Source organism: Oncorhynchus gorbuscha, linkage group LG08 (assembly GCF_021184085.1).
Source record: "Oncorhynchus gorbuscha isolate QuinsamMale2020 ecotype Even-year linkage group LG08, OgorEven_v1.0, whole genome shotgun sequence".
Taxonomy (NCBI): domain Eukaryota; kingdom Metazoa; phylum Chordata; class Actinopteri; order Salmoniformes; family Salmonidae; genus Oncorhynchus; species Oncorhynchus gorbuscha.
Genome location: NC_060180.1, coordinates 6,130,602 through 6,158,514, shown reverse-complemented (window position 1 = coordinate 6,158,514; position 27,913 = coordinate 6,130,602). Strand labels below are relative to the sequence as shown.

General features: G+C 44.4%; 2 protein-coding genes across 2 annotated transcripts; both read right to left on the bottom strand.

The window, feature by feature from the left end:
* Positions 1 to 339: 339 nt before the first annotated feature.
* Positions 340 to 7,013, bottom strand: LOC124042242 (neurofilament heavy polypeptide-like). Its single transcript, XM_046360656.1, has 4 exons — positions 5,997 to 7,013; positions 5,606 to 5,730; positions 1,912 to 5,122; positions 340 to 1,584 (listed from the first exon to the last, which is right to left on the bottom strand). Exons 1-4 carry the CDS (start codon positions 7,011 to 7,013, stop codon positions 340 to 342), a joined length of 5,598 nt encoding a protein of 1,865 aa, XP_046216612.1.
* Positions 7,014 to 10,620: 3,607 nt separating this feature from the next.
* LOC124041124 (catechol O-methyltransferase domain-containing protein 1-like) lies at positions 10,621 to 18,057 on the bottom strand. Its single transcript, XM_046358331.1, has 7 exons — positions 17,908 to 18,057; positions 16,583 to 16,704; positions 14,996 to 15,101; positions 14,731 to 14,849; positions 14,187 to 14,241; positions 13,967 to 14,100; positions 10,621 to 10,919 (listed from the first exon to the last, which is right to left on the bottom strand). The coding sequence occupies exons 1-7, from the start codon at positions 17,960 to 17,962 to the stop codon at positions 10,767 to 10,769; spliced, it is 744 nt and encodes a 247-aa protein (XP_046214287.1). The 5' UTR covers positions 17,963 to 18,057; the 3' UTR covers positions 10,621 to 10,766.
* Positions 18,058 to 27,913: the final 9,856 nt, after the last annotated feature.

Below are 27,913 nucleotides of genomic sequence, written 5' to 3'. Positions count from 1 at the left end.
CAAAAATAGAATTTCAGAATGTGGGAGGGGGACATAGTGAAAGTGAAAGTTTCGGCCCTAGTGATAATTGACAGTCACAAATCATGATACTTTACATATTAAGCGTCAGTTCATATTTTAAGGCGGATCAGTTCTCATATTGCTTTAAAGGCTTGTACTAACTAACCATGCAGTTTTAAAGAAAACCTCTACTGACCTCTAAATCTAGTCATTCGAAAAAGAGGTTTAGTCCCAAGTTTTAGGTTTAGCTTGCTTCTCTGCAATTGGCTCAGCAGCTTGTCCTGTTGATGTCTTTTTCGCAGTTTTGTCATCTTTGCTCTCTCCATCACCTCCTGTAAATCAGTTCTCGTCTATTTTAAATTGCGCCTGTCCTTTTATCTTCTCATCATCTGTCTGATCTTTCAAACCCACGGCTGATACATCCTGTTCTTTCACTGGTGATGTCTTTGTAATAGATATCTCAACATGTTCAGGTTTTAACTCAGAGGCCTTGGTCTTCACGCTCTCTGTCTTTGGGGTTCCATCTTTGGGTTCCTTCTCAGGCTCTTTGTCCATACGTTCCTCTGGTTTCTCCTGAGTTGTGTTGCTTTCTGGCGCCCCCCTGTGTGAGTCCTTGCTCTCTACAACTGCAGGCATCTGTTCCTCTGGTGGTGTGATTGTCTTAGCTTTGTCACCACTGCCCATCATTTCACTCTCTTCTGTAGGGGTGGTCGTTGATTCTGGGGTGAGGGTTGAGTCTGGTTTAGGGGTGGTCGTTGATTCTGGGGTGAGGGTTGAGTCTGGTTTAGGGGTAGTCGTTGATTCTGGGGTGAGGGTTGAGTCTGGTTTAGGGGTAGTCGTTGATTCTGGGGTGAGGGTTGAGTCTGGTTTAGGGGTAGTCGTTGATTCTGGGGTGAGGGTTGAGTCTGGTTTAGGGGTAGTCGTTAATTCTGGGGTGAGGGTTGAGTCTGGTTTAGGGGTGGTCGTTAATTCTGGGGTGAGGGTTGAGTCTGGTTTAGGGTTGGTCGTTGATTCTGGGGTGAGGGTTGAGTATAGTTTAGGGGTAGTCGTTGATTCTGGGGTGAGGGTTGAGTCTGGTTTAGGGCTAGTCGTTGATTCTGGGGTGAGGGTTGAGTCTGGTTTAGGGGTAGTCGTTAATTCTGGGGTGAGGGTTGAGTCTGGTTTAGGGGTGGTCGTTAATTCTGGGGTGAGGGTTGAGTCTGGTTTAGGGGTGGTCGTTGATTCTGGGGTGAGGGTTGAGTCTGGTTTAGGGGTGGTCGTTGATTCTGGGGTGAGGGTTGAGTATGGTTTAGGGGTGGTCGTTGATTCTGGGGTGTATGGTTTAGGGGTGGTTGAGTATGGTTTAGGGGTGGTCGTTGATTCTGGGGTGAGGGTTGAGTCTGGTTTAGGGGTGGTTTGATTCTGGGGTGAGGGTTGAGTCTGGTTTAGGGGTTCGTTAATTCTGGGGTGAGGGTTGAGTTCTGGGGTGAGGGTTGAGTCTGGTTTAGGGGTGGTCGTTGATTCTGGGGTGAGGGTTGAGTCTGGTTTAGGGGTGGTCGTTGATTCTGGGGTGAGGGTTGAGTCTGGTTTAGGGGTGGGTTGATTCTGGGGTGAGGGTTGAGTATGGTTTAGGGGTGGTCGTTGATTCTGGGGTGAGGGTTGAGATGGTTTAGGGGTGGTTTGATTCTGGGGTGAGGGTTGAGTATGGTTTAGGGGTGGTCGTTGATTCTGGGGTGAGGGTTGAGTCTGGTTTAGGGGTGGTCGTTGATTCTGGGGTGAGGGTTGAGTCTGGTTTAGGGGTGGTCGTTGATTCTGGGGTGAGGGTTGAGTCTGGTTTAGGGGTGGTCGTTGATTCTGGGGTGAGGGTTGAGTCTGGTTTAGGGGTGGTAGTTGATTCTGGGGTGGGTTGAGCCTGGTTTAGGGGTGTCGTTGATTCTGGGGTGAGTCTGGTTTAGGGGTGGTCGTTGATTCTGGGGTGAGGGTTGAGTCTGGTTTAGGGGTGGTCGTTGATTCTGGGGTGAAGGTTGAGTCTGGTTTAGGGGTGGTCATTGATTCTGGGGTGAGGGTTGAGTCTGATTTAGGGGATATTTCCTGTTTGGGGGTGATGGTTGGGTCTGGTTTTGGGGAAGTTTGTACTTTAGGGGTGACTGCTAGATCTGGTTTTGGAGAAGTTTCTTCTTTAGTGGTGACTGCTGGTTCTGGTTTTGGGGAAGTTTCCTCTATAGTGGTGACTGCTAGTTCTAGTTTTGGGGAAGTTTCTTCTTTAGCGGTGACAGCTGGTTCTGGTTTTGGGGAAGTTTCTACTTTAGGGGTGACTGCTAGTACTGGTTTTGGGGAAGTTTGTACTTTAGGGGTGACTGCTAGATCTGGTTTTGGGGAAGTTTGTACTTTAGGGGTGACTGCTAGATCTGGTTTTGGGGAAGTTTCTACTTTAGGGGTGACTGCTAGATCTGGTTTTGGGGAAGTTTCTACTTTAGGGGTGACTGCTAGTTCTGGTTTTGGGGAAGTTTGTACTTTAGGGGTGACTGCTAGATCTGGTTTTGGGGAAGTTTCTACTTTAGGGGTGACTGCTAGATCTGGTTTTGGGGAAGTTTCTACTTTAGTGGTGACTGCTAGATCTGGTTTTGGGGAAGTTTGAACTTTAGGGGTGACTGCTAGATCTGGTTTTGGGGAAGTTTGAACTTTAGGGGTGACTGCTAGTTCTGGTTTTGGGGAAGTTTGTACTTTAGGGGTGACTGCTAGATCTGGTTTTGGGGAAGTTTCTACTTTAGGGGTGACTGCTAGATCTGGTTTTGGGGAAGTTTGAACTTTAGGGGTGACTGCTAGTTCTGGCTTTGGGGAAGTTTGTACTTTAGGGGTGACTGCTAGATCTGGTTTTGGGGAAGTTTCTTCTTTAGGGGTGACTGCTGGTTCTGGTTTTGGAGAAGTTTCTAATTTAAGGGTGAATGCTGGTTCTGGTTTTGGGTAAGTTTCCTCTTTAGTGGTGAATGCTAGTTCTGGGGAATAATCTTCTTTAGTGGTGACTGCTGGTTCTGGGGAAGATTCTTCTTTGGTGGTGACTGCTGGTTCTGGTTTTGGGTAAGTTTCTTCTTTTGCGGTGACTGTTGGTTCTGGGGAAGAATCTTCTTTGGTGGTGACTGCTAGTTCTGGTTTCGGGGAAGTTTCTTCTTTGGTGGTGACTGCTGGTTCTGGGGAAGATTCTTCTTTGGTGGTGACTGCTGGTTCTGGTTTTGGGTAAGTTTCCTCTTTAGTGGTGAATGCTGGTTCTGGGGAAGATTCTTCTTTGGTGGTGACTGCTGGTTCTGGTTTTGGGTAAGTTTCCTCTTTAGTGGTGAATGCTGGTTCTGGGGAAGAATCTTCTTTGGTGGTGACTGCTGGTTCTGGGGAAGATTCTTCTTTGGTGGTGACTGCTGGTTCTGGGGAAGATTCTTCTTTGGTGGTGACTGCTGGTTCTGGTTTTGGGGAAGTTTCTTCTTTAGGGGTGACTGATGGTTCTGGTTTTGGAGAATTTTCTACTTTAGGTGTGACTGCTGGTTCTGGTTTTGGGGAATTTTCTACTTTAGGGGTGACTGCTGGTTCTGGTTTTGGGGAATTTTCTACTTTAGGTGTGACAACTGGCTCCTTTTGTGGGGATGTCTCCTCTTTAGGGGTGACAGTGGGGTACGGTTTAGGGGATATCTCCTCTTTAAGGGTGACAGTTGGCTCTGGTTGCGGGACTGTTTCTTCTTTAGGGGCGACAGTGGGGTCCGATTTAGGGGATGTCTCCTCTTTAGGGGTTACGGTTGGCTCCTGTTGTGGGGATGACTCCTCTTTAGGGGTGACAGTTTGCTCCGGTTTTAGGGATGTTTCGTCTTTAGGGGTGACAGTGGGTTCCGGTTTAGGGGATGTCTCCTCTTTAGGGATGACAGTTGGCTCTGGTTGCAGGGTTGTTTCTTCTTTAGGAGTGACAGTGGCGTCGGGTTTAGGGGATGTCTCAGATTCTTTCCCCTTTTCCTCACCCATTGAGACATCTTTTGTGACCTTTTCACTGCCATTATGTTCATTCTGCACAACACATTTTACACTATCATCCTTGCTGCTCACTTTTTGCTCTGTCGGAACCACCTCCTGTTTAGGAGTCTTTTGCACAGACTCTTCCTTACACTCACTTGTTGTGCTGAGAATTCTGTCTGGCATTTTACCTCCTACTGTTCTCTCATCTTGTGTCGTTTTTACACCAGAATCATCAGGTGACTTCACCTGCTCCACTGTCTCCTTGGTTGAACTGCTGTTGAGCTCTGCAGTGTTATCAGGGGATTCCATGTCCTTCTCTTTGGGCTCAGGGAGATCCTCTTCTTGTGTTGTCACAGCACTCTCTGCCTCTTGAGGTTGGTCTGACTCTCTGTGCTCCTTCTGATCAGGTTTCTGCTCCAGTGTTGGGGTACTCTGCTCTGGTTGGGATTCGCCATGATTTGGGGTGTCATATTTTTCTAATGTCTCATTTATCTCGCTGTCTAGCTTCTCTGTTGTGTCCAGTTTTTCCTTCTCTCCCTCACTGGTGGCCTCAGCTGATTTGACTTCACTTTGTGTATTTTCACCTCTGTCAATGTCCTCTGTCTTTTTGATTTCGTCTGGCTCACCCCCCTTTTCCTCCTCTCTTTCATCATCTCCCTCCTCTCCATTTTCTCCCTCACTAGGGCTAACTCCATCTCCATTTACCTCGACCTCTGCTGATGTTACTATTTGCTGTCTCTTAGACTCTTCCTCCTGTTCACCCTCTTCCTCCGGGGCGTCCACTTCAACATCCACTTTACCTCTAGCTTTCTCTTTGTCCTCATCCTCCTCTCCCCCACTCCTCCTCTCAGCTTTGTCACTCTCTTCTCCCTGCTTCTGTCTCAACTCGTCTCCCTCTCCCCCGACCGTCTCCTCGGAGCCTGTCTCCTCGGAGCCTGTCTCCTCGATCTCGGACATCTCCATGTCTCTCGTGGTCTCAGAGATGATCTCCTCAACAAACTTGTACTGGGGTTCAGACCTGCGTATGGGCCCTCCCTGCCGGGCCAGGCAAGGCAGGGTGTAGACGGGGGACTGGCGGTAGATGCAGGGCATGGAGATGTGGGTGTCGGAGATGGTGTACAGATGGGACTCCTCACCCTCCATGAGTTTCCTATAGGAAAGCAGAGAGACGTGTTATTACCGTCATGTCTATAATACGGATATGTCCCGATGTTCTAGCCTCGAAAATGCCAGACTGATCAATTCTGCACACATCCATGTCAGCTCGTGAGAACAGTGTGTGTGGATATGTCTGAATATCGATATCATGATTAAAGTGTCATTCTGTGTTGTGAAATGGTCTATGTTCATTTGATGTTAAATATGAAATCAAACTATTTCAATAAAATGTCTACTGTTTCATTTGTTTACTATTGACTGTGTTTTGTAGTAATCTCTCACCGCTATGACACTTTTGCACAGTTTTGCTCTAACACAGCACTGAGTTGAATCACATGTGTTAGCGCTGGGCTAGAATAAAATGTCCACACCCCGGTTATCCTCAGAAAAGGATCCAGGAACACACTAAAAATATACAGTATTTTCCTCAGTCAATGATTTTATATATGTGAGAGACGGAGTTGACGTCTCTTACCTGTAAGAGAGAATCTCCACATCCAAAGCCATTTTGACATTCAGCAGGTCCTGGTTCTCTCTCAGGTAGCCAGACATGTCTAGTTTAGCATTGGTCAGCTCATTCTCCAGCTGCCTGATAGTGTCCTGGACAGAAAAGCACACACGAAGAGTCAATAATAGGGTCAACAAGCAACTTTGTCTGGTATGACAACAAGGAGAAATTTAAGGGGGGAAATAGTGTTCTACCCCTATAGGCCAATATGAGGAAATTATATTCCAATAATGATATAGTTCACATGGGGCCTATATTTGTGGCCTACACCTAGTACATAGCCCTGAATACAAATATGAGTCATAAACATGTGGATGTTTACTTACAATTGTTAGAGGTACAAAATAAACCAGTCTACCTGGTAATGAATCATTTCCGCATAGTGACGCTCCTCCAGCTCTTGTAGTTGTTTTTCCAGGGCCTCTCTCATTCCTTTCCCACAGTCCAGTTCAATTGTTTTCCCCTGCAGGTGCCTTCTATTCTCCTGGATCTCCTGTTGGGTTGCCTTCAACGCCTCTCTGTTACTTTCTGCCGCTTTGGTTAACTTTGTGAACTGGACACGGAAGCCCTCCTCGGCTTGCTGAAAGTCGGAGGTGGCGTGACCTTCTAACTGCACACGGATGTCCCGGAGAGCCTCTGTGATGTCAGGTTTGCCAAAGTCGTGCGCCTTGACCGTTACTTGAGCCTCTTGGATCTGGGCCACCATTTCTGATACCTCGTCCTCATGGTTCTTCTTCAGGAAGTGGATCTCGTCCACCAGAGACTGCGCTTTCTTGTCCAACTGAAGTTTGGCGAGGTATGCATCGTTGGCGTCCGTTTTCAGCACAAGGATGCCGTTCTCTGCGTTGGAGCGGTCACGTGCCTCCTGCTCATACTTGTCTCTCAAGGTGAGGAAATCTTCCTCCAGGTTCTGATGCTCTATCTGGATCTGACGCTTCTGAAGGGTGATGTCATGAACTAGGTTCCTCAGGTCCATAAGCTCCGGCTCGTGCTCCTGGGCCAGAGACGCAGGGGACTGTGCCTTTAGTTTGATTTCCTCGATTTCCCTCACAAACAATTCATTTTGATGCTCCAAATGACGCACCTTCTCTATGAATCCTGCGAAACGGTCGTTCAGCCCATGGAGCTGTTCTTTCTCATTCATTTTTGTCAAAACCTCGGTAAATGGGTTTGATAAATCGAAAAGGCTCTCCGATGAACTCGGAACGGATCCGAATTCGCTCTTCAGCGTCGTCGCATATCCTCTGTTCGTGTATGCGGTAGTCGACTCAAAGCCAACGGTCCTGGATGTAGAGGGGGATCCGGTCAGTTTGGGTTGATAGCAGCAATACTCAGCTTGAGCTCCCCTATGCGGAGAACCCAAATGATAGTCCATTCTGTGGCTCATATTGCCTCAGTAAACTAAGCAGTGTTGGTGTGCAGGCTAAGCAGCGTGGCTCCTACCTTTTTATACCCCCTCTGTCTGCTCGCGCTGCAGAATGGAACTGTCTATAGTGCTGAAAATGTATAGCATCAGCTGTAGGCTTGACTGTCTGCCAATGCATGCGTCCTCACCTGTGTTCTCTCTCTCTCCGTCTCTCTTTCTCCCTCATCGTTTTGTCTCAGACAGCATTGACGCATAGGAGTTTCACTTTGAAACGTCGGCACTCTACAATGACACCTCAAAATTAAAAGTCACATGTCTTCAATACATTGTCAGGTGTTCAGATTTCAGTGAATAATGTGAATAATGTGAATATGATATCAGAATATGATATTTACTCTCTTAATCAGACATGAAAACCTCTATAGAGAGAGATTAGTAAATAGAAAATGTGACTAAACAATGTCTCAGAAAACATCTTTTGTATTGTAAAATAGTGTATCATCACTAAAATAAGCACTACATTAACTCATGTCACTTGATAGATGTATGTTAGAAAAGGATACACAGTGATTCACATATTTTAACACATTTCATATTCAACATGTCGAGGTATTGTAATATGTAACCTCTAACTTCTAACTGTCCTCACCCCACCCCTTATACAAACAAAAGTGTTGAGAAAGTGCTTTTAGATCAGGTGAAAGTCACTCAGTAGATACACTGACTGTACAAAACATTAGGAACACCTTCCTAATATTGTGTTGCACTCAATTCATCAGGGCATGGACTCTACAAGGTATTGAAAGCATTCCACAGGGATGCTGGCCCATGTTGATTCCAATGCTTCCCACAGTTGTGAAACTGTTGAGCGTGAAAAACCCAACAGCGTTGCAGTTCTTGACAAACTTAAACCGGTGCTCCTGGTACTACCATACCCCGTTGAAAGGCACTTAAATATTAAGTTGTGCCCATTCACCCTCTAAATGGCACACACACAATCCATGTCTCATTTGTCTCAAGGCTTAAAAATCCTTCTTTAATCTGTCTGTTCCTCTTCATCTACACTGTTTGAAGTGAACTTAACAAGTGACATCAATAAGGGATCATAGCTTTCACCTGGATTCACCTGGTCAATCTATGTCATGGAAAGAAGAGGTGTTCCTAATGTTTTGTAAACTCAGTGTATATAAACTGAATTAAAATATAAAATCAACATGCAACAATTTCAAACATGTTACTGAGTTACAGTTCAAAGAAGGAAATCAGTCAATTTAAATGAATCACTTAGGCCCTCATCTATGGATTTCATATGCCTGGGAATGCAGATGTGCATCTGTTTGTCAAAATCAAATCAAATCAAATGTTATTTCACAGATACCTTCAAAGAAAAGCAGGGCTGTGGATCAGAAAACCAGTGTCTGGTATCACCACCATTTGCCTCGCGCAGCATGACACATCTCCTTCGCATAGAGCTGATCAGGCTGTTGATTGTGGCCTGTGGAATGTTGTCTCACTCCTTTTCAATGGCTGTGCGGAGTTGCTGGATATTGGTGCAAACTGGAACACGCTGTCGTACAAGTCGATCCAGAGCATCCCAAACATGCTCAATGGTTGGCATGTCTGGTGGGTATGCAGGCCATAGAAGCTTCCAGAAATTGTTAACAGAGCCTTGCGACATGGGGCCATGCATTATCATGCTGAAACATGAGGTGATGAATGGCACAATAATGGGCCTCAGGATGTGGTCAATGTATCTCATTCAAATTTCCATAAATAAAATGCAATTGTGTTTGTTGTCGTCCGTAGCTTATGCCTGCCCATACCATAACCACACCACCACCATGGGACTCTCTGTTCACACCGTTGACATGAGCAAACCACTTGCCCTCGCGACACAGTACACGCTGTTTGCCATCTGCCCGGTACGAATGTAACCTGGATTTATCCATGATTTATCCACTTCTGCAGCATGCCAGCAGCCTTCTAAGATGAGCGTTTAACCACTGAATTTGATTACGACTCCAAACTGCAGTCAGGTCAAGACCCTGGTGAGGACGACGAGCAACCAGATGAGTTTCCCTGAGACTGTTTCTGACAGTTTGTACAGAAAGTCTTTGGTTGTGCAAACTCATAGTTTCATCAGGTGTCCGGGTGGCTGGTCTCAGACGATCCCGCAGGTGAAAAAAAAAACGGATGTGGAGGTCCTGGGCTGGCGTGGTTACACGTGGTCTGCGGTTGTTAGGCCTGTTGGAGGTACTGCCAAATTCTCTAAAATGAAGTTGGAGGTGGCTTATGGTAAATAAATTAACTTTCAATTATCTGGCAACAGCTCTGGTGGATGTTCCTATAGTCAGCATGCCAATTGCACTCTCCCAAAAAACTTGAGACATCTGTGGCATTGTGGTGTGTGAACTCCACTGTGAATGGTCCTGGCGTACCAAGAAAAAGTGTCAAGGGAAGCCAGTTTGGATTTGGCTTCCCTCCTATCACATCACATCAAGAGTAAAACATCATTGACAAAACAACTTGTTGTTGTGGCTGACTAGCTAAAATTGACCCTTTCCTAAATTAGCCATGGATGGAGATAGGGGTTTGGATTTGTTTTTTTACTTAATTCTAATACTGGTCAATGATTATAACTGTGATTCTGATCTACCCATAAATTCATACATTGTTGTGCTATGCTGTAGCTAGATTTTTAGCCAGGTAGCCTAGGACAACAAAAATACAAGTGTATACTGTATGACAGAGTCACAGACCGTTTTGTCAACATGAATGAGAGGATGTCATTGACGTTTCTCTAGAAGTAGATTGAGTCAACATGTTTTTTTGCACAAATGTTTCTGGCACAAACGCATGTACACACACACACACACACACACACACTCTCGATTGAAATGTAGTTAGAAAAGTTCAGTCAGTAAGGCTGGTCTGAATGGATCGTCATTTCATTCACCTTGTAACCTATAACTCACATTGCTTACTTCCTATCTCACTAGTCAGCATAGCAGGTATTTGTATGTGAGTGTTTTTATTGACACCTCATCAAAGCGCAGCGTGGAAAGTGTTCATGGTATTTATTTTCAAGAAACACTCAAACAAAAATAACAAATCCCCAGAAAGCGAAAGCGAACAGTTCTGTGAGGCATAGACACTAAACAGAAAATAACACCCCACAAACCCAAACGGGCAATAATCACTTTCTGTTAACCAATGGGCATAAATCCAGGGGAGTATGTCAACTCACCCCTTGTGTCTCACTTGATATTTTAGAGCAAAAGTCTTCCAAAGACCTCCCACCTCTCCACCAGCATGTAACCTGGAGAGCTGTCATAGGATCCCTCTTCTCCCAGCTGGAGGGTTTGATGCCAGCTGGCCAGCATAGGGCAATCAGCATCTGGTTCTGTGGAGCATTCCTCTGAGATGAGGCCTACCCCAAAACTACCATATGGTATTCTGTTGTCATTCAGTTAAACCTGTACTCAATTTAAATCTAATAAAAAATTATTTTAGTCACACCCTGAAAAAAATAAATCTCTGTGAGTAAAATATAGTTATTTAGCTCTTACTGAGACTAATTTCTAGTAAAAAGTGAATCTCACTCGTACACATACAGTACTTGTTTAAAATAGCATCCATTTATTCCAGCCCTTCATGTTTACCACATCTCAAATAAATCCCCAATAAATCACAGCAGGTTTGGAGTAAGTATGGGTTAAGAATTTGTCATCACGTGTTAGTATGAGTTAGCATGGGTTATCGTTAGCGTTTGATAGCCAGGGTGAGTCCGTCACCCACAGTGAGCATGCTCAGATCGATCCTCTGGTCTGTGTGGAGTTTCTTGTTGAGCTTGTCCAGAGCCTGGGAGGTCAGGTCATCAGGAGCAGGGTCCACCACTTTACCACTCCAGAGTACCTGGGGGGAGAAGGAGGGGGAGATCAGAGATACAGGTGAGGTGTCCTGTGGTCAGAAGGTCAGAAAGACAGGTCAAGGGAGGGTATTTAGGTAGACAGGTGATAGACAGGTCAAGGAAGTGTAATTAGATAGACAGGTGATAGACAGGTCAAGGAAGGGTAATTAGATAGACAGGTGATAGACAGGTCAAGGGAGGGTAATTAGATAGACAGGTGATAAACATGTAACGGAAAGGTAATTAGATAGACAGGTGATAAACATGTAACGGAAAGGTAATTAGATAGACAGGTGATAGACAGGTCAAGGGAGGGTAATTAGATAGACAGGTGATAGACAGGTGATAAACATGTAACGGAAAGGTAATTAGATAGACAGGTGATAGACAGGTGATAAACATGTAAAGGAAAGGTAATTAGATAGACAGGTGATAGACAGGTCAAGGGAGGGCAATGAGATAGACAGGTGATAGACAGGTGATAAACATGTAACGGAAAGGTAATTAGATAGACAGGTCAAGGGAGGGTAATTAGATAGACAGGTGATAGACAGGTCAAGGGAGGGTAATTAGATAGACAGGTGATAGACAGGTAATAGACAGGTGAAGGGAGGGTAATTAGATAGACAGGTCAAGGGAGGGTAATTAGATAGACAGGTGATAAACATGTAACGGAAAGGTAATTAGATAGACAGGTGATAAACATGTAACGGAAAGGTAATTAGATAGACAGGTGATAGACAGGTAATAGACAGGTCAAGGGAAGGTAATTAGATAGACAGGTGATAAACATGTAACGGAAAGGTAATTAGATAGACAGGTGATAGACAGGTCAAGGGAGGGTAATTAGATAGACAGGTGATAGACAGGTAATAGACAGGTCAAGGGAGGGCAATTAGATAGACAGGTGATAAACATGTAACGCAAAGTTAATTAGATAGACAGGTGATAGACAGGTCAAGGGAGGGTAATTAGATAGACAGGTGATAGACAGGTCAAGGGAGGGTAATTAGATAGACAGGTGATAGACAGGTAATAGACAGGTCAAGGGAAGGTAATTAGATAGACAGGTGATAAACATGTAACGCAAAGTTAATTAGATAGACAGGTGATAGACAGGTCAAGGGAGGGTAATTAGATAGACAGGTGATAGACAGGTCAAGGGAGGGTAATTAGATAGACAGGTGATAGACAGGTAATAGACAGGTCAAGGTAGGGTAATTAGATAGACAGGTGATAAACATGTAACGGAAAGGTAATTAGATAGACAGGTGATAGACAGGTGAAGGAAGAGGATTTCAGATAGACAGATTAGAGGAGTGAAGTGAAGTGGGAGACAGGTGAGGAGAGAGGCTCAGACTGAGGACAGAGGTGATAGGTTTCCCAAAGATTGGAAAGCTGTCGCGGTCATCCCCCTCTTCAAAGCGGGAGACACTCTAGACCCAATCTGCTACAGACCTATATCTATCCTACCCTGCCTTTCTAAGGTCTTTGAAAGCCAAGTCAACAAACAGATTACCGACCACTTCGAATCCCACCGTACCTTCTCCGCTATGAAATCTGGTTTCAGAGCTGGTCATGGGTGCACCTCAGCCATGCTCAAGGTCCTAAACGATATCATAACCGCCATCGATAAGAGACATTACTGTGCAGCCGTATTCATCGACCTGGCCAAGTCTTTCGACTCTGTCAATCACCACATTCTTATTGGCAGACTCGACAGCCTTGGTTTCTCAAATGACTGCCTCGCCTGGTTCACCAACTACTTCTCAGATAGAGTTCAGTGTGTCAAATCAAATCAGAGGGCCTGTTGTCCGGACCTCTTGAAGTCTCTATCAGGGTGCCACAGGTTTCAATTCTCAGGCCGACTCTCTTCTCTGTATACGTTAATGATGCTGCTCTCGCTGCTGGTGATTCTTTGATCCACCTCTATGCAGACGACACCATTCTGTATACTTCTGGCCCTTCTTTGGACACTGTGTTAACTAACCTCCAGACAAGCTTCAATGCCATACAACTCTCCTTCCTTTGGCCTCCAACTGCTCTTAAATGCAAGTAAAACTAAGTGCATGCTCTTCAACCGATCACTGCCCGCTCATCCAGCATCACTACTCCGGACAGTTCTGACTTAGAATATGTGGACAACTACAAATACCTAGGTGTCTGGCTAGACAGTAAACTCTCCTTCCAGACTCACATTAAGCATCTCCAATACAAAATTAAATCTAGAATTGACTTCCTATTTCACAACAAAGCATCTTTCACTCATGCTGCCAAACATACCCTCGTGAAACTGACCATCCTACCGATCCTCGACTTCGCCAATGTCATCTATAAAATAGCCTCCAACACTCTACTCAACAAATTGGATGCAGTTTATCACAGTGCCATCAGTTTTGTCACCAAAGCCCCATATACTACCCACCACTGCGACCTGTATGTTCTCGTTGGCTGGCCATCGCTTCATACTCTTCGCCAAACCCACTGGCTCCAGGTCATCTACAAGTCTCTGCTAGGTAAAGCCCCACCTTATCTCAGCTCACTGGTCACCATAACAGCACCCACCCGTAGCACGCGTTCCAGCGGGTCACCCCCAAAGCCAATTCCTCCTTTGGCCGCCTCTCCTTCCAGTTCTCTACTGCCAATGACTGGAACGAACTGCAAAAATCTCTGAAGCTGGAGACTCTTACCTCCCTCACTAGCTTTAAACACCATCTGTCAGAGCAGATCACAGATCGCTGCACCTGTACATAGCTCACCTGTAATTAGCCCATCCAATCTACCTCATCCACATACTGTATTTATTTATTTATCTTGCTCCTTTTCACCCCAGTATCTCTACTTGCACATTAATCTTCTGTACATCCTACCATTCCAGTGTTTAATTGCTATATTGTAATTACTTCGCCACCATGTTCTATGTAGGCCTATCTTTTCATGCATCTTTACCTCAGCTTATTAGATCAAATCGATTGCATGCTGTCATTATTCAAATCATATTCAAAATCACGACTCGCTTGTAGAAATAAAAGTTTGGGCATAGGCTACTCACATTATCGATGGCAATGATGCCCCCTTGTCTCACAAGCTCAAGAGACTTCTCGTAATATCTGTCATAGTTCCTTTTATCTGCATCGATGAACACAAAGTCATAGGTGCCAGCTTCCCCAGCAGCTATCAACTCATCTAGGACAAAGAAAAGATCATGTTGAAAAGGATTGAACCGTTTCACAACGGAATCGTGTTTGGGTTCTTTAAAGTCAGTCCCCTACCCAGTGTTTTTATACACATTTGAAGATGGACAGTAATTTTATCCTCGACTCCGGCCTAGAAAAGAAAAAGGTAGTTAGTTACATGTCTTTCATTGTCAAGGCATCTTTACTGTAAAGTCCATTTAGATGTTTCAATGTGCTTAAAATTACATTTTGACTTGATTTCGCGTTTAGATTGTTTGAAGCAGACAATACCAACCATTTTCTGTCACAATGGTTGACCTGTGTTGTGTACATTCACATCTATACTGTAGGGGTTTGGAGGGGGGCATTAAGTTCATTATTCGTTGACACATTCTTCTGAGCAGATGGCCTCACTACTCCACCTACAGCACTTTGTGAAGTCTGACTGACAGATGTTAGATACTGAATATGCTGTATTGAAGCTTTTGGGGAGACAATCAATTATTTCTGAATTCCAACGGGTTGAATGGGTTTAGATGTTGTATTGGAGTTGAATACTGGACAAACAGATCTAATTCCTGTCTAGAGGAATATTGGAGCAAGTAAACTAGCTGAGTAACTAGCAGCATGTTGATCTGACCTCTTTAAAGAAAGGTTTAGCAATGTTCACGTATTCGTCGTCTATTTCACATGCTACCACTTGACCACTCTCTGGTACAACCAACGCCATGTTCAGGGTGTTGTACCCTGTGTACATCCCTGGAGAGAGGAAAATATTAATATTAGTCTCTTCTGATATTAGAATGAGGGAAGTTAATTCAGAATTAGTGAATGTTGAAAAGATTGGCACAATGAAATATGTTACAAATAATATAGTAACATTAAATGTTTTTATCATTACATACCAACTTCAATGGTTTTGCTGGCATTGATCAGTTTGGCCAGATTTGCCATCAGTTGTGCTTGTTCACTAGCTACCAGCATGATGCTCCATGGGTCCTCAAGGGTTTTCTGCAACATGAAGGAAGGAGGATTTTAATAGTATTTATTTTATTTAACCTTTATTTAACTAGGTAAGTCAGTTAAGAACAAATTCAATGACGGTCTACCAAAAGGCAAAAGGCCTCCTGCAGGGACGGGGGCTGGGATGAATGTTTTTTTTTTAATAAAAAAATATATATACAGGACAAAACACACATCACGACAAGAGAGACAACACAACACTGCATAAAGAGAGACCTAAGACAACAACATAGGAAGGCAGCAATACATGACAAAACAGCATAGTAGCAAAACAACATGACAACAACATAGTAGCAATACACAACATGGTACAAACATTATTTGGCACAGACAACAGCACAAAGGGCAAGAAGGTAAAGACAACAATACATCATGCAAAGCAACCACAACTGTCAGTAAGAGTGTCTATGGTTGAGTCTTTGAATGAAGAGATTGAGATAGAACTGTCTAGTTGAGTGTTTGTTGCAGCTCGTTCCAGTCCCTAGCTGCAGCGAACTGAAAGACGAGCGACCCAGGCATTGTGTGCTTTGGGGACCTTTAACGGAATGTGACTGACAGAACGGGCGTTGTCTGTGGTGGATGAGGGCTGTAGTAGATATCTCAGATAGGGGGGAGTGAGGCTTAAGAAGGTTTTATAAATAAGCAACAACCAGTGGGTCTTGCGACGGGTTTACAGAGATGACCAGTTTACAGGGGAGTATAGAGTGCAGTGATGTGTCCTATAAGGAGCATTGGTGGCAAATCTGAGGCCGAATGGTGAAGAACATCTAGCGAGAGCACCCTTACCTGCCGATCTATAAATTACATCTCCATAATCTAGCCTGGGTAGGATGGTCATCTGAATCAGGGTTAGTTTGGCAGCTTGGGTGAAAGGGGAGCGATCACGATAGAGGAAACAAAGTCTAGATTTAACTTTAGCCTGCAGCTTTGATTTGTGCTGAGAGAAGGACAGTGTACAGTCTTGCCAAACATGACCTTTGTTTTGGAGGTGTTCAGAACAAGGTTAAGGGTTGAGAAAGCTTGTTGGACACAAAGAAAGCTTTGTTATAGAGCGTTTAACACAAAATTTGATTTCAAACATATACAAAAAAACACAAGTTTTTTATGACTTAATCTAATCAATGTAATTACGCCGTATTGCAGCTTTTCAGCAGTGTTGGTATAGTACTGTGCTGACCTCTGTAGAAAACTAGAATCTCTATGTATCTATCTGGTTTGTATGTACAGTACATTCCTGCTTTTCTTCCCAAAAACACCCTGGTTCTCCCCAGTCTTACCATTCCAACCCTAGCCCTAGTTTCATGTCCTCATCCCAGTTCAACCCTAACACTAGTCTCACCCTCAACCCTGGCTCTAACCCAGTCCAGTCCTACCAGTCCAACCCTAGCCCTAGCTTCATGTCCTCATCCCGGTTCAACACTAGCCTCAACCTCAACCCTAACTCTGGCTCTAACCCAGCCCAGCCTTACCAGTCTGAGTTTGGTCAAGACAGGATGTTCTCTCAGTGAGTTGTTCACGACATACTGCAGCACTGGGTTGTTCTTCCCTCCACTGTGGCTCTTACCTGGCAGGGCAGATCCTATTCCTGTGCCTGACCAAAAAAACATCCGTTACAAATTTAGTTTGGCATGGTAACCCATCTAAACACCATTTTGATTGCCAGCCCCAAAGCCATGTTCACAACCATGGCAAACATTGATTACAGCGGGTTCAGGATTTAGCAAGTTAACCTTTGTAAAGAATTCTTTACTGTCAACATCAGGAAAAGAAATTGAAGTGCTTAAAGATGTTAAAAAGATGAATATTCTCTGAGTCTGTGCCCTTGTTTGGCATGTAAGGAAAAAACAGAATGGTGTGGGCTTACTGGTTAAAAACAGCTGAACTTGGATATTCAAATGATCGACCAACTCAGAAATGTGAAATTACAGTGTTCAGACAAAAACTACAGAAGTAACCTACAACCATCTGTGCCACAGTTAATAAACTGTGCTCTGGGTCTGAGCTCTGGATCAGATGGTTTAGCGAAAAATAGCTTGTCTATTTACTACTATGAAGTGGGTGCAATTAAACAAGATATGGGACAAATAGTATACAGTACTTGTTCTAGGTCTATGTGCTCGCAACCTGGTGAGTATGAAACCATCACAGAAAAGGTCAGGAATTTATTATGCAATGATCATGGAAATTAAAGAAATAATAGCCTATAAAATATATGCCTATTTCTAATTATTTTAAAATGCAAAGATAAATTAAATAGATTTTCTCTCTACTCACTAACAGCAAATTATTAACCTGTTTATTGTTATGAACAAGCATGTCCAGTATATTTCCCACATGCACAACAGACTAATCTACTTGCCTGCTTGCAATGCAAAACTTCAACCACTAGAAAGTACATACACAGTCTAAATTTTGCTGGAAGGTGAGCACATTTTCAAGTCAAGTTCAGTTTTGATAAATTCTAACTTTTGTGTGAAAACTGGTACATGCACATTTTGGGGTATATTTTGTATATAAATGTTTATAAATGAGGCCCCTGAGCCCAAGTCTCCCCCTAGTCAGCAGGTACTGTAGCCTAGTAGTTAGAGCCGAAAGGTTGCTGGATCGAATCCCCGAGCTGACAAGGTAAAAATCTGTCATTCTGCCCCTGAACAAGGTAGTTAACCCACTGTTCCCCGGTAGGCTGTCATTGTAAATAAGAATTTGTTCTTAACTGACTTGCCTCGTTAAATAAAGCTTAAATAAAAACATTTGTCTCCTCTCTAATGGAAAAATTGCACAGCGAGATATTTACCTGTTAGTGCAAGAACAAGCTGAATGCAGAAATACATCTTGATATCTGGAGCCATTTTGGAAGTGTGTCTATTCAGCTATATAGAGTGAACACCAAAGAGACTGTATTGAAGGAATGTGGGTCTACTATTTAACCAGAGTGGATGGGAAAGTCCACTGGCCTCCATGTGTGTTTGTTTTGAACTATCTTTTTGGGTGAGGGACAATATATCGACCACTCTGTATGTGGATGTTTCACAAGAACACTTTCCTCACAATGTGTTTTCCAAACACCACCCCATGATGTAACAGTGGAGTTTCCAAGGTGTCAGCCATAGGGAACCACTGTTTGAAGCTCACTGTATGCAGTAAAGAGGGTCAAATAATACATACAAATACTAGATGTGTAACACAGACACTGGGAGTTAGGAAGCAAGTACAGGGGGTCAAATAATATATACAAATACTAGATGTGTAACACAGACACTGGGAGTTAGGAAGCAAGTACAGGGGGTCAAATAATACATACAAATACTAGATGTGTAACGCAGACACTGGGAGTTAGGAAGCAAGTACAGAGGGTCAAATAATACATACAAATACTAGATGTGTAACGCAGACACTGGGAGTTAGGAAGCAAGTACAGGGGTCAAATAATACATACAAATACTAGATGTGTAACACAGACACTGGGAGTTAGGAAGCAAGTACAGGGGGTCAAATAATACATACAAATACTAGATGTGTAACGCAGACACTGGGAGTTAGGAAGCAAGTACAGAGGGTCAAATAATACATACAAATACTAGATGTGTAACGCAGACACTGGGAGTTAGGAAGCAAGTACAGGGGGTCAAATAATACATACAAATACTAGATGTGTAACACAGACACTGGGAGTTAGGAAGCAAGTACAGGGGGTCAAATAATACATACAAATACTAGATGTGTAACGCAGACACTGGGAGTTAGGAAGCAAGTACAGGGGGTCAAATAATACATACAAATACTAGATGTGTAACGCAGACACGGGGAGTTAGGAAGCAAGTACAGGGGGTCAAATAATACATACAAATACTAGATGTGTAACGCAGACACTGGGAGATAGGAAGCAAGTACAGGGGGTGAATTTAATAATAAATAGAACAATACAAAACAAGAGTTTAGCATCTGGACATGAGAAAGATAACTAATACTGCCTGGGGACACAACCAAAGGGAATGACAGATAAAGGGGAGGTAATCAGAAGTGATGGAGTCCAGGGGAGTCTCATGAGGCGCAGGTGTGCATAATGATGGTGGCAGGTGTGCGTAATAATAAGTAATGAGTGCCAGAGAGGGGGAGCAGGAGTAGATATGACTAGATGTGACATGCATTGCCCCCCAGTGGCATAACATTGGGGTTGAGTATGAGCAACACTGTTCAATCAAACTGGGCAGAAAGCCCAATTAAGGATCAGGATCCTTTTTTTCAATTTCCGGCTAAAATACCCAAATGTAACTGCCTGTAGCTCAGGACCTGAAGCAAGGATATGCATATTCTTGATACTTTTTTAAATTTTATTTTATTTTTATTTTACCTTTATTTAACCAGGTAGGCAAGGTAGGCATTTACAACTGCGACCTGGCCAAGATAAAGCAAAGCAGTTCAACACATATAACAACACAGTATTACACATGGAGTAAAACAAACATACAGTCAATAATACAGTAGAAAAATAAGTCTATATACAATATGAGCAAATGAGGTGAGATAAGGGAGGTAAAGAAAATAAATAGACCATGGTGGCAAAGTAAATATAATATAGCAATTAAAACACTGTAATGGTAGATTTGACAGTAGATGAGTGTGCAAAGTAGAAATACTTGGGTGCAAAGGAGCAAAATAAAGAAATACAGTAGGGGAAGAGGTAGTTCTTTGGGCAATTTATAGATGGGCTATGTACAGGTGCAGTGATGTGTGAGCTGCTCTGACAGCAGGTGCTTAAAGCTTGTGAGGGAGATAAGTGTTTCCAGTTTCAGAAATGTTCGTAGTTCGTTCCAGTCATTGGCAGCAGAGAACTGGAAGGAGAGGCGACCAAAGGAGGAATTGGCTTTGAGGGTGACAAGTGACATATACCTGCTGGAACGCGTGCTACGGGTAGGTGCAGCTATCGTGACCAGCGAGCAGAGCTAAGGCAGGACTTTACCTAGCAGGGTCTTATAGATGACCTGGAGCAAGTGGGTTTTAAAAATATATATATATATTTTACCTTTATTTTACTAGGCAAGTCAGTTAAGAACAAATTCTTATTTTCAATGACGGCCTAGGAACAGTGGGTTAACTGCCTGTTCGGGGGCAGAACGACAGATTTGTAGCTTGTCAGCTCAGGGATTCGAACTTGCGCCCTTTCGGTTACTAGTCCATGCTCTAACCAATAGGCTACCCTGCCGCGACAAGTATGAATCGAGTGCCAGCCAACGAGAGCGTACAGGTCGCAGTGGTGGGTAGTATATGGGGCTTTGGTGACAAAACGGATGGCACTGTGATAGACTGCTGAGTAGGGTGTTGGAGGCTATTTTGTAAATGACATCGGCAAAGTTGAGGATCGGTAAGATGGTCAGTTTTACAAGGGTATGTTTGGCAGCATGAGTGAAGGATGCTTTGTTGCGAAATAGGAAGCCAATTCTAGATTTAACTTTGGATTAGAGATGTTTTATGTGAGTCTGGAAGGAGAGTTTACAGTCTAACCAGACATCTAGGTAGTTGCAGTTGTCCACATATTCTAATTCAGAACCGTCCAGAGTAGTGATGCTGGACAGGCGGGCAGGTGCAGGCAGCGATCGGTTGAAGAGCATGCATTTAGTTTTACTTGTATTTAAGTGCAGTTGGAGGCCACGGAAGGAGAGTTGTATGGCATTGAAACTCATCTGGAGGGTTGTTAACACATTTTCAAAAGAAGGGCCAGAAGTATACAGAATGGTGTCATCTGCGTAGAGGTGGATCAGAGACTCACCAGCAGCAAGAGCGACATCATTGATATATACAGAGAAGAGAGTCGGCCCAAGAATTGAACCCTCTGGTACCCCCATAGAGACTGAAAGAGGCCCGGACAACAGGCCCTCAGATTTGACACACTGAACTCTGTCGGAGAAGTAGTTGGTGAACCAGGCAAGGCAATCATTTGAGAAACCCAGGCTGTTGAATCTGCCGATGAGGATGTGGTGATTGACAGAGTTGGAAGCCTTGGCCAGGTCAATGAATACTGCTGCACAGTATTGTTTCTTATTGATGGCGGTTAAGATATTGTTTAGAACCTTGAGCTTGGCTGAGGTGCACCCATGACCAGCTCTGAAACCAGATTGCATAGCGGAGAAGGTTCGTGGGATTCGAAATGGTTGGGGATCTGTTTGTTAACTTGGCATTCGAAGACCTTAGAAAGGCAGGGTAGGATAGATCTAGGTATGGAGCAGTTTGGGTCAAGAGCGTCCCACCCTTTCAAGAGCGGGCCAGACCCTGGTTTCTACACAAATCAAATCAAATGTATTTATATAGCCCTTCGTACATCAGCTGATATCTCAAAGTGCTGTACAGAACCCCAGCCTAAAACCCCAAACAGCAAGCAATTCAGGTGTAAAAGCACGGTGGCTAGGAAAAACTCCCTAGAAAGGCCAAAACCTAGGAATAAACCTAGAGAGGAACCAGGCTATGTGGGGTGGCCAGTCATCTTCTGGCTGTGCTGGGTGGAGATTATAACAGAACATGGCCAAGATGGTCAAATGTTCATAAATGACCAGCATGGTCAAATATTAATAATCACAGGCAGAACAGTTGAAACTGGAGCAGCAGCACGGGTGGACTGGGGACAGCAAGGAGTCATCATGCCCGGGAGTCCTGAGGCATGGTCCTAGGGCTCAGGTCCTCAGAGAGAGAAAGAAAGAGAGAAAGAGAGAATTAGAGAGAACATACTTCAATTCACACAGGACAGTTTTTTAAATACACAATAAGAACTTTTTTTTACAGCAGATACTGTCTGATGTGAATTATTAGTATATTTCTTACAAATCCTAACATTTTGACCCATTCCATACATTTGTTGTTTGTCATGAACAGTCAGGAGGATGTACTTTGCAATAAAATGCTGTGGCTCAAATCTGGTAGTTGGGCTATCTACGAATCACCTACGAGTGGGTCTTTGACAAGCTCCATTATGGCAGTAATTAAATAGTAAAGTTTGATTGCTTTGAAGAAATCTTAAAGTCTCTCCTTTTGATTATAAGAATTCTATGACACACTACTCAGCTCGTCTCAGTCCTTCCCAGTGATGCCTTGGAGTAAAGATGTAGCAATGCTCAGCTCATCTCAGTCCTCCCCAGTGAAGCCTTGGAGTGAGCGTGCAGCACTGCTCAGCTCAGCTCGTCTCAGGTCTTCCCAGTGATTTCTTGGAGTGAGCTTTCAGCACTGCTCAGCTCAGCTCGTCTCAGTCCTTCCCAGTGATGCCTTGGAGTGAGCTTTCAGCACTGCTCAGCTCAGCTCGTCTCAGTCCTTCCCAGTGATGCCTTGGAGTGAGCGTGGAACACTACTCAGCTCAGCTCGTCTCAGTCCTTCCCAGTGATGCCTTGGAGTGAGCTTTCAGCACTGCTCAGCTCAGCTCATCTCAGTCCTTCCCAGTGATGCCTTGGAGTGAGCGTGCAACACTGCTGTAGTCTGTAGTCTATGAAAATACAGGACAATAAGGAACAATAATGAGAAACTGGGTGACCCTAAAGTACCCCAGTTTCATCATAGGGACACAGTAATTTAAAGAAAAAGGACCTAATTTATGGATTTCACAGGACTGGGACGGCGCACAGCCATGGGTGGGCCTGGGAGGGTATAGGAACACCCACTTGGAAGCCAGACCCAGTCAATCAGAATGATTTTTTCCAAACAAAAGGGCATTATTACAGAAATAAATACTCCACTGTCTAAAAGTCTCTCCTTTTGTGGCTGGTCTCAGACGATCCCGCAGGTCAAGAAGCTGGAGGTGGAAGTCCTGGGCTGCCGTGGCTACACGTGGTCTGCAGTTGTGAGGCTGGTTGGACGTACTGCCAAGTTCTCTAAAACGACCTCTGGCAACAGCTCTGGTGGTCATTCCTGTAGTCAGCATGCCAATTGCATGCCCTCAATACTTGAGTCATCTGTGGTATTGTGTTGTCTGACAAAACTACAAAAATATAAATGCAACATGTAAAGTGTTGGTCTCATGTTTCATGAGCTGAAATAAATGGTCCCAGAAATGTTCCATAGGCACAAAAAGCTTATTTCCCTCAAATGTTGTGCACAAATGTGTTCACACCCCTGTTAATAAGATAATCCATCCACCTGAAAGGTGTGGCATATCAAGAAGCTGATTAAACAGCATGATCATTACACAGGTGCACATTGTGCTGGGGACAATAAAAGGGCATCAAATGTGCAGTATTGTGACACAACACAATGCCCCAGATGTCTAAAGTTTTGAAGGAGCATGCATTTGGCATGCTGACTGCAGGAGTGTCCACCAGAGTTGTTTCCAGAGAATTTAATATGAATTTCTCTACCATAAGCCGCCTCCAACGTCATTGGAATTTGGCAGTACGTCCAACTGGCCTCACAACCGCAGACCACGTCTATGGCGTCCTGTGGACGAGCGGTTTGCTGATGTCAACATTGTAAACAGAGTGCCCCATGGTGGCGGTGGGGTTATGGTATGGGCAGGCATAAGCTATGGAGAAGGAACACAAATCCATTTTATCAATGGCAATTTGAATGCACAGAGATATTGTTACGAGATCAAGGAGATGTGTCGCAATGCATGAGGCAAATAGTGGTCACAGCAGATACTGACTGGTTTTCTGATCCACACCTGTAACTTTTTCGTTAAGGTATCAAATCAAATCACATTTCATTTGTCACATGCGCCGAATACAACAAGTGTAGACCTTACAGTGAAATACTTACTTACAAGCCCTTAGCCAACAATGCCATTTTAAGAAAATACCAACAAAAAAAAGTAAGAGATAAAAAATGTAAGAATAACAAATAATTAAAGAGCAGCAGTAAATAACAATAGCGGGGTTATATACAGGGGGTTCTGGTACAGAGTCTATGTACCGGTGTCGAGGTAATTGAGGTAATATGTACATGTAGGTAGAGTTATTAAAGTGACTAAACATAGATAATAACCGAGAGTATCAGCAGCGTGGGGGGAGGGGATCAATGCAAATAGTCTGGGTAGCCATTTGATTAGATGTTCAGGAGTCTTATGGCTTGGGGGTAGAAGCTGTTTGGGGGTAGAAGCTGTTTAGAAGCCTCTTGGACCTGGACTGGGTGCTCCGGTACCACTTGCCGTGCGTGGGCTGGCAAAACCCTGGATAATTTTTATTCTAACTTCTGTGACACATATAAGATTCTCCCCGCCCTCCTTTCGGAAAAGCTGACCACAACTCCATTTTGTTGCTCCTAGCCTATTGTAAGGGTTTTTCTCCTCCTCTTCTTCTGAGGAGGAGAAGCGAGGATCGGACCAAGATGCAGCGTGCTAAGTGTCCATGGTTTTTAATATGAGAAACTCCTTGCCCTGGCAGCTCCTTGCAGACTGGCGGCTCTGGCGGCTCATGACAGACGGGAGACTCTAGCAGCTCTGGACAGACGGGAGACTCTAGCAGCTCTGGACAGATGGGAGCACCTGTAGGGCTGAGACAGAGAGACAGCCTGGTGCGGGGGGCTGCCACCGGAGGGCTGGTGCCTGGAGGTGGCACTGGATAGACCGGACCGCTTCCATCCGCGCTGCCGTGCTGCCTCCTCATACCAGCGCCTCTCCGCCTTCGCTGCCTCCAGCTCTTCTTTGGGGCGGCGATATTCTCCTGGCTGTGCCCAGGGTCCTTTTCCGTCCAACTCGTCCTCCCATGTCCATTCCTCCTTGCGCTGCTCCTGCTGCCACTGCCTGTCACCACGCTGCTTGGTCCTGTTGTGGTGGGTGGTTCTGTAAGGGTTTTCCTCCTCCTCTTCTTCTGAGGAGGAGAAGCGAGGATCGGACCAAGATGTGGCGCGAAAAGTGCCCATGGTTTTTAATATGAGAAACTCAACATGAACACAATTACAAAACAATAAACGTGGCAAAACCCAAAACTGTCCTATCTGGTGCAGAGAACACAAAGACAGGAAACTACCACCCACAAACCCAACACAAAACAGGCTACCTAAATATGGTTCCCAATCAGAGACAATGACAAACACCTGCCTCTGATTGAGAACCATATCAGGCCAAACAAAAAACCCAACATAGAAACACAAAACATAGAATGCCCACTCAGTTCACGTCCTGACCAGCACCGAATCAAAGAAAACACAAAAGAACTATGGTCAGAACGTGACACCTATAGACAGAAACTAAAACAGGAAGCACCTGTGCTCAGGTCTGTTCAAAGCTGGTCCGACCAATCGGATTCCACGCCTCAAGATTGCTGCGATCACGTGGACTGCATAGCGTCGAACAACAACATTGATCAATACGCTGATTCGGTGAGGAGTTTATTAGCAAGTGCTTTGGTGATGTTGTACCCACAGCATCTATTAAAACATTCCCCAACCAGAAACCGTGGATTGATGGCAGCATTCGCTCAAAACTGAAAGCGCGTACCACTGCTTTTAATCAGGGCAACAGTGTAGCTATTGCCTCCGCAAGGCAATCAAACAAGCTAAGTGTCAGTTTAGAGACAAAGTAGAGTCACTATTCAATGGCTCAGACACGAGAGGTATGTGGCAGAGTCTACAGTCAATCACAAACTACAAAAGAAAAAACAGCCCTGTCGCGGACCACGATGTCTTGCTCCCAGACAGACTAAACAACTTCTTTGCTAATTTTGAGTAAAATACAGTTCCACTGACACAGCCCGCTACCAAAACCTGCAGGCTCTCCTTCACTGCAGCCAACGTGAGTAAAACATTTCAACGTGTTAACCCTCGCAAGGCTGCAGGCCCAGACGGCATCCCCAGTCACGTCCTCAAGACATTGCGCGGAACAGCTGGCTGGTGTGTTTACGGACATATTCAATCAATCCTTATCCCAGTCTGCTGTTCCCACATGCTTCAAGAGGGCCACCATTGTTCCTGTTCCCAAGAAAGCTAAGGTAGCTGAGCTAAATGACTACCGCCCCGTAGTACTCACTTCCGTTGTCATGAAGTGCTTTGAGAGACTAGTCAAGGACCATATCACCTCCAACCCACCTGACACCCTATACCCACTCCAATTTGCTTACCGCCCCAATAGGTCCACAGACGACGCAATCACACTGCACACTGCACTAACCCATCTGGACAAGATGAATAGCTATGGAAGAATGCTGTTCATCGACTACAGCTCAGCATTTAACACCATAGGACCCTCCAAACTCATCATTAAGCTCGAGACCCTGGGTTTCGACCCCACCCTGTGCAACTGGGTCCTGGACTTCCTGACAAGCCACCCCCAGGTGGTGATGGTAGGTAACAACATCTCCACCCCGTTGATCCTCAACACAAGGTTGCGTTCTCAGCCCTCTCCTGTACTCCCTGTTCACCAACGACTGCGTGGCCATGCACGTCTCCAACTCAATCATCAAGTTTGCAGACGACACTTCAGTGGTAGGCTTGATTACCAACAACGACGAGATGGCCTACAGAGAGGAGGTAAGGGCCCTCGGAGTGTGGTGTCAGAAAAATAACCTCACACTCAATGTCAACAAAACAAAGGAGATGATCGTGGACTTCAGAAAACAGCAGAGGGAGCAGCCCCCTATCCATATCGACGGGACAGTAGTGGAGAGGGTGGAAAGTTTTAAGTTCCTCGGCGTACACATCACGGACAAACTGAAATGGTCCACCCACACAGACAGCGTGGTGAAGAAGGCGCAGCAGCGCCTCTTCAACTTCAGGAGGCTGAAGAAATTCAGCTTGTCACCAAAAACATTCACAAACTTTTACAGATGCACAATCGAGAGCATCCTGTCGGGCTGCATCACCCCCTGTTATGGCAACTGCTCCACCCACAACCATAAGGCTCTCCAGAGGGTAGTGAGGTCTGCACAACACATCACCGGGGGCAAACTACCTGCCTTCCAGGACACCTACACCACCCTGTAGTATCTGGGATCTACATCTGTTTATATTAGTTACTGTGCTGTTACTAAGCAGTAATGCATTACGGCAGTGTTACGTTACTACACCTAATAGGAAATGCACATGCGCACTGGGGTGCCGGGAACTGTAGAGTACGGGGGGTTTTGACTAAAGGAAATCTAACTGTACCCTCTTCTGCCTGGTCATTTCTCCACAAAACAAATATTACAGTGGCGACGAGGTGATTAAACTACATAAACGGACATTGCTTGAAGGGAAGAATGTTGCGTGAGTAATGAAACTCAAAATATTTTATTTTTATTTTCTTTCGCCAGTAGAGAAGGCTAAGCACTGCTAGCACTGCTAGTACAGTATTCAGGACCTGCCAAGTAGCAAGACTATTGGAGTCCAGAATAGCGACACTGCCCTCTGGTGGTTAAATAAAAAAACAACTGTCATTGAACCCATTGAAATTAGGCGATCTCGATGGAGAAATATTGGCAAGAAAAAAAAGGAAGAAGGAACGTAACACGGTGTGTACGTTATTACAAATGAGTGCAGTGAATGAAGTAATTGCAGAAACTTCTGAAGTGAAGAATTAGATGAAAATTCAGAAAATTAAGGAATATAAGGAAACTGAACAATTAACTGTGAAAATGGCAACCATTGGTCGAGTACCAGAGTTTGAGGCTACAAAAGAGGATTTTGATTCCTATTTGGAGCATTTTGAGCGTTGGCTGGCTACAAATGAAATCAAATATGAAAAGAAAGCAGACGTTTTCTCAGTGTTTTGGGTCCAACTGAGTATGGATTGCTGAAAGGTCTCATTGAACCAATGAAAGCAGTGGAGTTCAACTATTCAGAATTGACTGAAACTATTTCAAGGTATTTCAAGCCTAAGCCAATTCTCATTGCAGAACGTTTCAGATTTT

Bases quoted from the DNA above. Each gene is read 5' to 3' on its own strand.
- LOC124042242 (XM_046360656.1), bottom strand. From the start codon at position 7,013: ATGGACTATCATTTGGGTTCTCCGCATAGGGGAGCTCAAGCTGAGTAT. The intron at 5,731-5,996 runs GTAGACTGGTTT...TTTTCTGTCCAG, and splicing joins CGGAAATGATTCATTACCAG to GACACTATCAGGCAGCTGGA. The intron at 5,123-5,605 runs GTAAGAGACGTC...GCTTTCCTATAG, and splicing joins GTGGAGATTCTCTCTTACAG to GAAACTCATGGAGGGTGAGG.
- LOC124041124 (XM_046358331.1), bottom strand. From the start codon at position 17,962: ATGGCTCCAGATATCAAGATGTATTTCTGCATTCAGCTTGTTCTTGCA. The intron at 16,705-17,907 runs GTAAATATCTCG...TTTTTTGGTCAG, and splicing joins GCTTGTTCTTGCACTAACAG to GCACAGGAATAGGATCTGCC. The intron at 14,850-14,995 runs GTATGTAATGAT...TCCTCTCTCCAG, and splicing joins CAGCAAAACCATTGAAGTTG to GGATGTACACAGGGTACAAC.